Genomic DNA, 15,100 nt, shown 5'->3' with positions numbered 1-15,100 from the left:
TGTCTAATGGTATTATATATTTATTGGTATAGCCCATAAGGGGTGCATATTTTCATGTACATGATTCTATTTTTGATCGTTTGTAGTGCAGTGGGAGGTTACAGGGATGAGAGTTACCAGAAAGAAAGAGGAGTGGTACATGTAGGTCTAATCACTTCTTAAAATACCCTGCCAGATAAAACGGGGGCTTGCGAGCCTGTCAGCAACAGCAGAGCTGAACAACTTTAACCCCAAGAAGACAAACAGTTGCCCTTTTTCTTGCCCTCAATTGCCCCTCCTTGTTTTCCCCACTGTTCTCCTCCGCAGAGTGCAACTCCTTGTTTTTCTGGTTGCAGGTTTCAATGGTGTTAGCTTGATGGGATCCAGGCGGGTGACAAAGTGATGGTCTAAGGACTGGCAGTCACACAGGTGCTTGCGCGTGGGATGTTTCGCTGGTCGGTGCACCTAGAAGGAGGGCCGCGGAGAGTCAACCATGCTGCTGTGGCGGTGGGGCACAAAGTGTTCTCCTTTGGAGGCTACTGCTCCGGGGAGGACTACGAGACTCTGCGTCAGATTGACGTGCATGTCTTCAACACAGGTAGGTGGTGAATATACATTTTAAAGGTCACCTATTATGCAAAATCCACTTTTTCATGTCTTAGATACATAAACATGTGTCCCCTCTGTGTAAAGAGATTCTGAAAGTTTCAGGAAAAAAGATTCTCTCTTTTTGTCCTGATCCATTTTATATAAAAACCTGTCTGAAAATGAGCTGATCAGATTTTGGCCACTTTATGATGTCATAAGGATTTTTTGGCTTGTGTAACCATTAGCCAATCACCAACCAAGGTAACCTAGAGCACCATTTTAGTTTTGTAACCAAATATCTCTCAGAGGGGCGTGGGGTTTAAATGACAGAGGGGTTTATGGGATGTACAATGCATGATCTGTTTGGTATTTCGAGCCAAACACTTCAGAGACACTTTTGTATATATTAGTGCTGTCAAAATTATCGCGTTAACGGCGGTAATGAATTTTTTGAATTAATTGCGTTAAAATATTTAACGCATTTAACGCATGTGCAGAATGGCCCGCCCCATACGTGCCACCAGTGGCAGCGCCAGGGTATGGCTGGGGTAGGCTACACCCATACCAAGAAATGGCTTAGCCCCACCATGTAAAGTAAGCAAAATAGAGTCTGCCAACTCGCGCGGAGTAAATTGCACAGACAGCAGTTAGTAAGATTGATTTCAGCAGCCACGGTTTTGAAAACTTTTGTCACGTAGTGATCGTCTTCTCAATAGAATATCTTTGATAACGGCGTGGTGTTGTTGCAGGAAGTCCCGACGGAGAATACTTTTGCTGTAGTACAGGGCTCTGAGGGGTGCACATAACTGGTACGCAGGTTATGTAATCTGAAATGCGTACACTTGTGTCACAAAGCGCATTTGCGTACCGACGTACTTGTGAAGCTTTTCCAGAAGGCGGTTATATCACCGGACGACTGAGTCGGTCTCCGTGTGCACAGACAGGGCTGCTGTTAACGTCGGTCTGTACAACGGACTTGTGCCAAAACTACGCCTGCGGAGGGAGACCCCCCCCCCCTCACTGGAGAACTGCGCTAAAACAGCTGATCACAATGTTCACACTCTGTGGTCACGAAGTACTCCACTAGCCCCCCCCCCCCTCTGTCGACTTTCCTGAAGTACTCCCCGTTGATAGAAATCAACACGTAATGAAGTAAGACCCCACGGTTTGATGATTGATAGGTGTGTGGGCTGTCTTTCATTTTGACACACAGAACAATGTTATAATAAACATAGATACTGTATGTTAAATGGATATATCCGCCTTCTTTCATTTATCTTTCCATTCCCACAATATACATAAATAAATGGCATATTTTGGACATAGTTCGAATGGTGATTAATCATGATTAATTAATTTTTAAGCTGTGATTAATCTCATTAAAATTTTTAATCGTTTGACAGCCCTAGTATATATCCAAGACCTATAATATATTGATGAACAATATTATAATAGGAGACCTTTAAGGGATCAGATTGGTTGTAGATTTCGTGGAAAAGCTTAGAATTGAGGTAAATACATTTTTAAAGTATTGTCTTGTTCTTACTGACAGAGAGTATAACTATTTGGAGAACGCAGTAATATAGTCATTTGCAGTTTTATGACCCAAAAAATAACAGTTAATAAAAAATGGATACATTCTGCAGGTCTCACGAGAGCTCTGACTTGTTAATGAGAAGAGTTGGAATTTGACATGAGAACCATACTTGAACTCCAGTATACATATTTATGTAAATATCTGCTGTTTCTGTTTGTATGCTACATTAGGCATTCCTCAAATGCCCTGTATTCTCTGTAGTGATAAATGAAATAGGAAAATAATACTTTTTCCAACTATGATGCAAGGATTAGAGTGTTACAGGGTTTGTTGAACCGCACCACTTTAACAGTAACTTATCACAGCTGGCAACTCTAACCGAAGCATTCCATTGCGGTTTGTGGTGTTTTCTCCGTTAGTTGTTTTTCAGTTGCTTTCTCACAAACAGGTGTTTATTTAAATGGGCTCTTGCTTTTATAAAACAGCTAAAAACTTTTCCTTGTGACCCATTTTATATATTTGTTTTCCTTTGTGTGGTCAGCCACCTGCTTTAGGTTTGTGCATCTTCCTAAAGAAACTTGAGCCTAGCTGCCACTGCTGTACCATAAAAGATCTGTGGCACCAAACTTTTGATAAAGATGCCTTTTTCCTGATTGAAATGGAAAGAAGAGAACCTTTACTTTTGTGTCGTCTATTATGTTGTCACCTGCGCTGTGCTCCTTCCCGTTGATGTATAGTTTACAGCGGAGCCTTCTGTCTTCCATAGTCCTTTGATTTATATTTTTACCTTTTTCTTTCACAAAAAAATAATAACTGGCAAGTAAGATGTTTGGATTCAATTGCGATAGTTTACACTATCTTTCAGTATGTCTAACTAAACAAAATGTTAAAAGGGCACAAGCTTTTAAGAGCTTAGTGTAATGTCACTAGTGACGTTTGTTTTAGTTTCTATTGCATAAGTATCTCCCAATTGTTCTACTAACTGTTATTGCTTCTTATATCTTTTTATTCCTTTTCACACGTCCTGAAGGTTACCGTTGTATTGCGGTATTTTTATTTTAGTTACTTTTGCTTCGGCATTATAGCTTGTCTTGAGTTAAAATTGGCATATTTTATCATTTATTTTGATGAAATGTCTCTGCATTTAAGGTTGTTCTTTCCGAAGCACCAACATGAAATCAGCATGTTACTTTTCAATATTTAACAAATAAAGTTTTCTTTGTATTTCAGTGTCTTTGCGCTGGATGAAGCTGCCTCCAGTGAGGACGTTGGGACATGAACGTGCCCGTGAAGTGCCATATATGCGTTATGGCCACACAGCTGTGTTGCTGGATGATACAATCTACCTCTGGGGGGGCCGTAACGACACAGAGGGGGCCTGCAATGTGCTTTATGCCTTTGATGTCAGTAAGTAAACCTGTATATAACTCACAGAGCAAGTGTTACTTTGAGATACACCTGTTGGATGGTTACAGCCATGATGGCAAGAGAGAAAACAGTTTTGACATCTGGGAGCTGTAACACCTACTATTGAACATCGAAAAGTGTTATGTCAGTACTGTAAAATGAGAGGTCCCTCAACAGAGTGCTTAGAGTTAATCTAAAGTGTTTCCCCCTTTATAGACAGCCACAGATGGTTCACACCCAAGGTTTCAGGGACTGTTCCAGGGGCGAGGGATGGCCACTCGTCCTGCGTCCTGAAGAAGGCTATGTATATATTTGGAGGATATGAACAGCTGGTGGGTCTTCATCACTCTACACTGCGGTACTTTCTGTCTAAATGGTCTAACATTATTTAATTAATCTCCACTGCATTTGTTTTTTAAGGCTGACTGCTTCTCCAATGACATCCACAAGCTGGACACCACCGAAATGGTGTGGTCGTTAATTAATGCCAGGGTGAGTAAACCTCATTTAAAACAAATCTTCCTGTACAGAGAATGTCTTTCATTGACTGTTCGATTCCAAGTAAAGGTGGACGAAAAGCACATACTCAAAGAAACACAAAGCTAGACTGGCAACACGCTCAGTTACATTCCCATTGGGTGTTACTGGTGTTGGCAGTTCTGCTACACAAGCACTCAGGGGACAGATTGACCGGGTACTAGGGCTATGCGATTATGGCAAAAATCATAATCACGATTATTTGGGTCAATAATTGATATCACGATTATTTTGACGATTATTCATTGACCATTTATTGAACTTTAAAACAAATAATATTTTACCAATAAACAAGATCAACAAATATGTTGGAGCGCACTTCCAAAACCATACTAAACATATATTATTAATATGATAAATAAAAATAAATCAGACCAAAATAAATTAAATCAAATATGTTGCAGTGCACTGTCACAACCTTCTGAAAACTCCTTAACATATAGCCAACATTTTGGTAAAACATATTCATTATTCCACTCAGTTAAACGTTGAAGGCTGGCCAACCCTCATGGTCCAGAACTAACAGGAAATAAATGTTGAACTACAATTTAAGACCAAATAAAAATGTTTAGGCCACCATGGCAAATGCTGGTAGGGCTGCTCATGTCATCTCTTAAAGATTTTTTGCAAGAAACACCAGCCTGTTGACATGGTCTGGTTTCAGAGATGAGCGCAGGCAGGTGACAAGCCACCTGTACTGAAGACCCTCAGCCAGGCCCCGACACATGGGGTGACGCCGGCCAATCGCAAAGCTTTGATGCGTTCAAGTGCATTATTCTGGCACAGGAAGATTATGTTACAGGACATTAACGATAAAACAGAATATTGTTGTTCTATTTTTAGACACATCTCGCGATCGACTGGTTGAGCACCCCTCGGCTAGACCATAGGTCTGTTGTGGTAGCAAAGTAGTCAGCTGAAGCCACATCTCTCTCAACTTCCCCACGGCATTTGTCATATAGTGCAGGCAGCGCAGACCTGCTGAAATAATACCGAGACGGCATCGCGTAACGCTTGTCCAACGTGTTGACAAGTTGCTTAAAGCCCTGGTTGCTAACAGTGCTAACTGGGCACATATCTTTAGCGATGTGAAATGTAATGGCACCTGTAATATCTCTGTGTCTCTGCGAGCTCGTCGCGTAGGCCGTTGCTCTGTACAAGCGTCCTGAATCGATGACTGTGATGATGTGGTGGATGAAGTCGAGCGGGCATCTGCTTTTTGTTGTATAAATGCCCGGTCGTATTGCACTTTGTGGTTGTATATCAGATGATTAAAGAGATTGGTTGTGTTAGCGTGTGGTGCCAACACAACCTGGTAACAAATCCTGCACTGTACTTTGTTTTGCTCCACGTCGGACTCCTGAAAGCCAAATTACTTCCAAATAGTGGAAATAGTTTTACCCTTCTTTTTAACGAGTTGCTGCTCTTGTTCTGACATCTTCGCTCGCGCTGAACACTCACAACACATGTCACTCCCACTTGGCCGAGTGGGCTTTTAGGGAGGGGCGAAAGCGCACCCAGCAAAATAATCGTATTTGGTCAATTATGCTGTTTTCATAATCGTCGCAAGCCATAATCGGAATCGCGATTAAAATACGATTAATTGCACAGCCCTACCGGGTACAAAGGCTCTGCTCTGTAATGCTGCTCTCTGGTAGATGGCCAAGTGTAAAAAGCCTCAAAGAGGATTATACACAGTCCCCTTTTGGGAAATGCCATTGTCTTTGTAGTCAGTCAACCTGCACGTGTCAGGTTGACTGACTCTTCTGAAGTACATGTTGGAGATAGACACTAGTGCCTAGGGCCACTTTGGACTGGTGGAAGTAGGACTTTCTCCACCGGTCCCTCACTTTCAAACTGGTTTATGATAAAGGAGATTACACTTTGGTGCTTACAGATTGATTTGAGCATGTGACTGAGTCCATTTCTCCTGCCTGTTCTCAGCTTGCATTCCTTTTTGGATGACAAAACCTGCTGTGATTTTATTTACAACTTTTTTTCTGTCAAATTGACTGTTTCTGTAAGATTTCATTTTTCTCCTGCTGCGCTGTTTATAAAAGAAGTTTAGCCTTCTTGCTTGCATAGCATTTGTGGAAGACAATGACGGCACATTCTGAAAAGAAAGGCATCTGGAAAGCTTAACCATGGCTATAGGCCAGCTGAATGCATAGGGAGTAGAGGCTTGCCTTTGTGACATTAGCATTTAGCTGACGCTTTTTTCCAAAGCAACTTACAATAAGTGCATTCGACCAACAAGATACAAACTTGAAGAAAACAGAATCATAGAAGTACATCAGGTTTCATAGAGCCAAAACATTTCAAGTGCTACTCAACTGGCTTTAGCTAAGCCAGTCCTTTGTTAGTATATAAGTTCTTTGTTAGTAATTGTATTGCTCGAAGTGGAGTCGAGCAGCTCCGTACAGTGCAAGGACGTTTCACCATTGAATGTTTTTTTATAGTTCTTCCTGACAGTGTCAATCCAATTTCTATTCTGAGATTGGTTGCTACTGAAATGAATACAATGTACCAAATACTGTACATTATCTTTCAAAGGCTTGTGGTTCCTAAAAAGGGATTTGGTTTTTAATGTAGATGTAAGGTTGTCCACTAGATGGCAGTGTTTACCTTAAGTTGTTGGCCAAAAAGCCTTATCTCTGTGTGTAGATGTAGCTTTACACCCAGGGTTATGATGAGCATTTCAAGAGCCATTGAGTTTTGATCTTAAGCTAATTCAGGATGTTGAAGGTCAGGTTAAGCTAGAAAATATGTAGTTAGCATCCTGCGTCCTTCCTGGGTACACTGCTTTATGTTCCGTCTCTCTACTCCAGGGATGGGCAACTTTGATGGTGGTGGGGGCCACATCATTGATGTACTGGCCACCAGGGTACTGCAGATTCTCTTGGAACACACGCACACAAAAATTCCATGTGTCGTATGTAATTAACAAATATACTAAGTCTGACATCTTCATTGACATTTTACAATCAAAGGGAACATCCCCAAAAAATGGGAACATCCTCTAATAAGCTCACTAAACAAATATCAGTTCACAGAAATGTTATTTCATTTTTACAAGTGGCATGTTTGTATTGAACAGGTTATTAAACAGTGGAATAAAACTATTTTATGGAAAGCACGGAAAATGTGTGTGTATTGAGATTAACCATTAGATGACATACATATTAAGTCATGAACACTAACCCAGACATTAGTTGTCTAACTTGAACCTAAAACACTTGTAGCCAGTCTCTGCATTCGCCTTATTCCACAATAGGGGAATGTCAACACAGACACCCGTCAGCCCGCACTCTGCTGTTCCTCAGCACCACTCCCCCTCCCTCCCGCTGAAATTATGAATGAAAAGCGTAGTAATCATAGATAACACGGACAGCAGGGTTTCAAATAGGACGGCATTGATTTCAAATAAACAAAGTCTTGGTTTTAAGAATATTAAACTTGTTTCGCCAAATTCAGATGATAAAAACAACTTTTCAGCTTGTAAAGGCATAATTACAAGAGGCAACTTAACGTCACAGCAGGCATAACAACAGCCGGTGTTTCTTGTGAGGGTTTCCCCGGGAAACAAACACAATACACACAAATGCGTCACAGATTATTTCGCGCTATTTTAAATCATCTACGCAGCTCGCGACGTAACTAGGAGTCTAGTGGACGGTATCAGTACTACAAGTTTAAAAAAAAAAAAAAAAAAAAATATATATATATATTGTTTTTATTAATTACGTTGTTTATAAATTAATCTGAGGGCCACAAAAAGAGGAGGTGGGGGCCGCATGCGGCCCGCGGGCCGCCATTTGCCCATCCCTGCTCTCTACTCAAATTGAAACAGTCACGGCATCATCTCTCTGTCCTATCTTAACAGGGCACTCCAGCACGTTGGAGGGACTTCCACTCAGCCACCATCATCGGGACAAAGATGTTTGTGTTCGGAGGGCGAGCAGACCGCTTCGGCCCCTTCCACTCCAACAACGAGATCTACTGCAACAAGATCAAAGTGTTCGACACGGAGACCAACTGCTGGCTGAGCACCACCTCAATACTGCCGCTGCCAGACGGACGCAGGAGTCATTCAGCCTGTAAGACGCATCAAGAAAGCAATTATATAAACACATTTGTGACGATTAATTTACAAGTCTCCTTAAAAATGAAATATCCTGCAATATTCCAGTGTGACCTTTCCCTGTTTGTTCTCAAGCGTGATTTGCTATTTTATGCTTTGCGTAGTGACAGTATACATAGTTCATTATCATTTTAATTAGCTCAAGATTGCATTTTGTCTTTGTCTGATTAAACAAATCAAAGCTAATGTGGCTGTTTCATATGATGGCATTTACTGTGCTGCAAATGCCCTGCATGATAGACGATGAACAAATGGTAATTGTTTTGTTTTCCTTTCTGTGTTTAGTTTCCTACAATGGGGAGCTGTATATTTTTGGCGGATACAATGCTCGTCTGGACCGGCACTTCAACGACCTCTGGAAATTCAATCCAGGTGATTCACCTTTTTGACGTCAGATAGGAAACACGTGTTGTGCTGCTGTCGAGCCCTGCTATATATTGTATCATTCCTGGGAGAACTTCTTTGCAAAGTACATGATTATGTTGCTTTTGATCTACCTGTATCGATTACTGTCTCTCTGTAGAGCTAGCTTATGTTGACCCACTTCCCTCCTCCCTCTGTTGAGATCAATGTAAACAGTGCCTCATTGCATCAGGTTAAATCTTATCTTAGTAGCTGGCTGTTCCCTTTCCCGCCCTGTCTTTTTACTAGAAACACGCAATAGAAAACTATAACACGCAATCACTCAGAGTCTGGAGTCTTTGTCTGCTCTTACATATTTGTCCATATTGATTCTCAAGTAAGTTTAAGTGTTTTCTGGGAGAAACCTTGCACACTTGTTCCAAACAAAGCTGTCGGCAAACCCAGCAAACCTGCAATGTATTCTGCATCAATATGGTGTCTTGTATGGTGTTTGAATGCACTTCAAATCGATTACTTATTTATTGTAGGATTATTTTTGTATGATACAAAAGAAAAGTTAGAATACAACACCTTAAGTAGATAGAAGTCCAATGCATTGCTCATGCCTGTGGCAATTTCTAGTGAAATATTTTATGTCACCAATTGTGTATCATGAAATTAGCCGTATACTGATCTTACCTGTTCAGTTTTAGCACATAACACCGTTTTCATAGGGGGAATACAAGGTATGATCTTTTGTGTCCAGTTAGTCTTGGACTGGGTGAACTGCTGTTAACCACTTAAACCTGTACTCTGCAGTCCACTAGATGGCAGCACCTCAATTATAGTCCTAATTATTCAACACAGTGTGAAGTGCCTGTTGTTGCTATAGAGATGCAATGATGCTGTTGGCTCTTAGGGTGAGAGACTTAACATTTCATCCTTATATGGAGCACCTAAAAGATCTCCACCGTCGTACTACACTTCTGCCGAGCCGGAGAGAGGATTGTTTCTATTTTTGAAATGTAAAGTTTTATATTCAAATTAAAGGTTTTGTTGCTCCCTTTCATTCCCTTATCCTTGGGCCTTGTTTTCGTTACATAAAGCGTACATCTGAATGAACTGCAGGCACAATGGGAAGCTGTTGTACCTGTATGTATGTATGTAAGTGTCTGAGAGTTTGTATTACTGCTATGAAGTAGCCCACAGATCAACATTTGTTCTGCTAAAGATCCCTCTTTGTAGCTATTCAGAGCAGGATGTAATCTGAAGCTTTACTAATGGCCTCCACCTTCTGTCTTATTTTTACATCATAGTGTCTAAATATTGTCAACTTAATTCCTTTCTTGTGTGTACAAACTACAGAAACGGTTTCCTGGAATAAAATAGAACCCAAGGGGAAAGGCCCGTGTCCACGGAGACGGCAGTGCTGTTGTATGGTTGGAGACCGAATCATCCTCTTCGGAGGAACCAGGTGAGGAACAATTTAAGAATTTCATTATATTGACAGGAAGTTGCAAAACATTAAAAAACAAATGACTACATTTTACAAATGTATCTTAATCTTAACCTTACACTGTACCCTGAATTAAGTAAAATTCAGATATATATGTACCAGGGCCCAAAGTTACATATATGCAGCAATGCACAATCATACACAGCTAAATGTATTACGCATAACGGATATCTTAAAAACACCCTTATTAGTTTGAGTGCTTAAACAATTATAATTTGATTTAGCAATCATATATCCCTCTGTTGAAATTCAGTTGAAGTTCAGTGTTCAAATATCCAATTGTTTCTGGCTTATCAATGTACCACGAGAGTGCATAATTGAAGCGTAATCTGACATCACATGATAATAAGCCTCTGTGTGCCAGCTGAGCCATTGTTTCCTTCTAAAGACAGCAGTGCCACACAGCTGAATGCAGGAAGGTGCTGACACTATTCAATATGTGCTGTATGCTTTCAGCTTCTTATTAATACAAATCTGTCTGTCTGTAGAATATTTCCAAAAGATCAAAGGTTTGATGCCCTTTGACTAAAAGATGAACCATGGTGTTTGTTTTGATAATAGTTTTGAAGATGGAGCATGTGTTCTTTTGGTGGGATTTGAGTCTTTGTAGACTATTTAGGAGCAGGAGGATGATGCAAAAATGCAACTTTCTCCGATAGGAATAAAGCTAATATGTCAAACTACTTATTAGGAGACGCCACATTTCCTCAGCATTGATGCTCCAACTTTGAAAACAGCAACTACTTCCCTAAAACTTTACTTGTTTGTTTACATACTTGGTGACAACAACCACTTGTCATGACAGTATTTTTTGCAAGATATATTTGCCTGGATTCCCACTTTTACTGCTTCAAAGAAAATGCCAGACTCTGAGAAATGATATGGACACTAAAGCCAGCATATTGAATAAGCTCCTAGTTTTTTAAGAGACAAGCTATTGCTTAAGATTTATAACAATATTGAAATACCGCCATTCTATTAGGATACGCTGTCTCTGACAGATAAAGGAATAGCTCAATAGTTCATAGATAAAGAATGAAAAGCTGTCTACTAAGATTAAAGATTGACAAAAGATGCAAATTGTTGACAACTAATGTCTTTACACACACTTAAATTGATATACTCCTAACTCTTTATTGTTAGTGATTATAATTGTTATGAAGCACAGGCTTTCAAGACAAACAGCATGTTGTGTTAGTGGATACAAACTCTCCTCTCTTAAATACGGAGGGTCCGGTAGACAGCAGTCTGATGAGTCCCTTGTTGGCTGTAAGACGGTAGTGATTGCCAGGGGATCGTAGATGTTATGGTGCCACTGGGCTGGTGACTGGCTTCTGATAGGCCAGTAGCCGGTGGAGTAATGAGGGCGCTAACGGCATTAGCATGTTCCGTAGAGGAACGAGACCTGGGCTACTGTTATCAGCAATGCTGTGTTATCAGGCAAACCCCACTGGGACCCCCTGATAGTGGTGATCAGGAGGCTGAGGATAAGAGTCCTCTCAGCCCCACTACGTCTGCAGGCCCTGGAGTCCTCAAGGCCTCTGGCTGCTGCTCCATGCGTTCTCCTACTGCTCCACCACATCATGGGGAGAAGCACAGCCTAATACACAAGTGTAATCTTGATTCCTCGACTAGCAGCCTAATACAAAAACATTAAGAAAGATTGTTTTCTACTTATATACTGTTTATTTAACTGAATAAAGTGATTATTAGGCAAAAGATAAAGTGTCCCTCAATATTCTAAGGATATCTTCAAAGTCAGGGTTAATGCAGTATAGAAAAGTATGCGATTTGATTTTGGTCATTAATTATCGAAAGAATAAGAGATAATGGAAACATTTTTGTGTTTCCAGACAGTTGCCCTTTTCTGAATTTCTAACAATAAATTGATCTCACAGTGTTTTTAATATTGAGCAGCATTAAAGTTGACCAATTAGTTAAAGATCACAGATAAGAGCAAGGTTGATGATGCCGAAAGCAAGGCAAGAGCTATCGTGTGTGTCTGAACATCCCAGCCTGCGAGTTAGCGCTCCAAACGCAAGATGTTTGTCAGTGGAGGGTCAACCAACTTTCTGCAAATATATAAAGCCTGGGTAGCAAAAGATTTACAAATGAGAAATGAAAGCTAGATGCAAACTGTAAACTGTTTGACATCTACAACATTGGGGAGGCAGCAATCGTAAGCCATACGCAAGGGCAAAAGCACTGAAGTCTTGTCACTTTGTTTTCCAAGACTGGCCACTACATGTAATGATGGATTTGTATGAGCTACGGTAACTAGCTTCAATCGTCTGTCAATGATACGGCAAGAAATAGCATACATAGTCAGAATTATTCATACATGTTAACAGTTAGATATTTAACCATTTATTTGCATTATAAACATCTAGCAATTAATACTAAGGTGTAAAATATGGACTGTAAATTTGAGTCTGAAAAAGTCTGACATTTTGAAAAGGAAAATGTGTAGTTCAGTGCAATGTTTAGTTCATGAACCTGCTATTACACTCCAGCAGATATATTATTAAAGTATGCTCTCCTATTGAAATGAGTCATTACAATTCAAAGAAACGAAATGCTTCTAAATGTAAGGATTCAAAAGTCAGTTCTAGATATAGAACTGAGGAAGAAAGGTTTTCTTAAGAAATCGAGGGCTTTAGAAGACACTTATTTTTGACTGAAGTGTGTTGTTTGGATTCTCGCTTGGATAAGTCCAGGATGGATTCTAAGGAGTCATGATTTCCTGTTGGGAGCAGATAGGGCTGGGGCTGGAAAGGGAGTGTCACTGGGATGATGGAGGGTGCTGGTTGAGCAGAGGGAGGAATCAAACTCCACTCAGTATCTCCAACATCCTGTTTAAAAAGTTCATGCTGGATTTCTTTTTTCCCCCTGGAGAAATAGGTCCAATTAAATGTGTAACATTCACGAATGAACACAGAGTATCTCTACATTGGAGAACTTTGGTTTGTTTGTGTTATTTGTAAAGTGGAGGATTGTGTTGCTCAGCTGTTCTAAGTCTGCAAAGATGTTGTTTCCTGTTACTGTAGAAATGACAGCATGATCCTGGCAGATGCCGAGCGAGCCGGCCACACAGGCTTCTCCTGAGCAGCACTACACGTTTGGTGTTTACATGAGCACACTTAAGCCTCTTACACACAGGAACCCCCAAAAGCACGTGCACACACATGCTAAAACACACAAACAGACTGCGACCAGCTTCCTATCACACTCTATTGCTTAACTAAGAACGTTTCTCTTAAGGTTAACTTGGTGTTCTTTCATTTCTGATATTATTCTAAAGAAGGATAGTTTTCTTTCCAATGTGAACAATGGGTTTAAAACAAGCCATTGCTGTGTTTATTTGTCAATGACCTAACAACACAAGGGCCGTTAATAGGGCTGGTAAGTTATTGGTGTCTGTCTCAATGCCGCTGACAAATGCTTGCACATGCCGCCATGAATGATTTACTGGACACCTTGCTTGTGTTTTCTTGCGAGGCGTCTCATTGTGGTCGGCCTGCCAAAGGAAATTGTTTTTCAAATTTATGGTCCACAACTTGTTTTCCTGGGTTAGTTGTCCTTTCATATTGATCCAAGACAGAACCCTGCTGTTGATACGTATTCCCAGTTTATGATATTTATTTGCCCTGCAGGAATTTGTTTAGGAATAATTTATTACTTTAGTCAAGGACACTAAAACTATTAAGTCCACGAGCCCGCTGCTTTCAAAGGGACTACACTTTGGACCAGACAATAACAGAGCAGTGTTAACATATTCGTAAAACAAACATCAACATTGGGATAAATGTCCTAATGAATAGAAATACACTAGAGTAAACAAAACCATTACAATATAGTTGTCATTCTCCCGCCTCTAATATGCTTGGATTTAGATGAATGAAATCTAATGTAAAGATTGTGTTTCCTTATTTTGGCAGTAATTGAGCTGTCATTCAGCTGGATTAAATGCATGATATTGTTTTTAGGGTACAGAGACTTCCTTTTCTTTTAGGGTAAATTAATTTGTGTGTGTGAATGATGGGCTTGGCATTAGTGGCAGTCTTCTGAGTGCCACTTACGTCAGTGTAAACAGGCCTGCTGAGCTGCAGAAGGGCGCGGAATCTTGCCCCAACTCTGATTTATGACCTTTGGGAGCATTCTTTCTCACACAGTGCAATTTGATATACCCTCTGCGCCTCTGCTACACTCATTTACTGAGACCTGCTCGCTGCCCCACGTAGGACGACCCGCACATGACTGACTCCACCTGCACTGACCTTCACCTACGCACACAATCAGCATACTCTGCTAAAACCCTCTACGTTTGGGGCTTTTTTCTCACCTGCTAATGTTGACTTGCATATAAAAACAGTGCCACAAAGATTATAAATCTCCTGCAGAGTGTATGTGGTCATCATTGGCATTCGTCACACTCTGTGTATAAATGCTTACAACAAACCCTGGTTGGGCTAAATCGGGAAACATTTGTAGCTTAGGAACAGGGCATCCTACGCAGGGCAGGATGTGAATAAGGACAGGACAGATTGGCATGCTGGGAGCAGACAGCTTGGAATCTGTGAAGGGAAATCTGGGACTGGTTCTTGATCTACTTGGACATGGAAATATGTATTAATCATCATTTCATTATATTTTTATAATATGTTTTGCTGTGACAGGGATTTATTTCTCCCTGCCATATGTAATTGATGACTAATTAAAATAATCTGTTTGTGAGAGCTTGCTCTTTTGTTCTTAATGTGTAAGTGGAACACGCGCTAGTTGTCTGTAGAAGGGACATTTTGTGCCATTTTAGCCCTTCAGCACCTTGTGTGTGGACTGCTCATGAGGAGTGTTGTTCAAAAGGGTTTTAATTGCCTTTCACTGTGAGAAGCAGGGAGCAGTGTGTCTGTCAGTTTCGCTCGAACAACGTCAAAGTGGCCATAGGCCTTGAATGAGTTTCATTGATGTCATCGCTGTGCTGAGGCAGGCCCAAGTAAGGTCTTTGACCATTATGTAATCTAATAATGGAAGAAACAAGGTCATTATCTCAGAC

At 40.6% G+C, this 15,100-nt stretch overlaps 1 protein-coding gene across 1 annotated transcript in view; it reads left to right on the top strand.

Moving 5' to 3' along the window:
• The window catches only part of klhdc3 (kelch domain containing 3), a 29,460-nt gene that overhangs the window by 1,432 nt on the left and 12,928 nt on the right, over positions 1-15,100 (top strand). The window contains exons 2-8 of the mRNA XM_034100611.1: positions 336-577; positions 3,335-3,511; positions 3,728-3,843; positions 3,932-4,003; positions 7,932-8,145; positions 8,475-8,561; positions 9,897-10,005. Of these exons, the coding sequence (XP_033956502.1) occupies positions 424-577; positions 3,335-3,511; positions 3,728-3,843; positions 3,932-4,003; positions 7,932-8,145; positions 8,475-8,561; positions 9,897-10,005 (929 nt within the window). The 5' untranslated portion in view covers positions 336-423. The remainder of the gene's footprint in view (positions 1-335; positions 578-3,334; positions 3,512-3,727; positions 3,844-3,931; positions 4,004-7,931; positions 8,146-8,474; positions 8,562-9,896; positions 10,006-15,100) is intronic.

The sequence above is a fragment of the Pseudochaenichthys georgianus genome, chromosome 15, assembly GCF_902827115.2.
Source record: "Pseudochaenichthys georgianus chromosome 15, fPseGeo1.2, whole genome shotgun sequence".
In the NCBI taxonomy this organism is placed as follows: Eukaryota; Metazoa; Chordata; class Actinopteri; order Perciformes; family Channichthyidae; genus Pseudochaenichthys; species Pseudochaenichthys georgianus.
The sequence above is the reverse complement of the archived record's forward strand: the minus strand, read 5'-3'. Positions and strand labels throughout refer to the sequence as shown.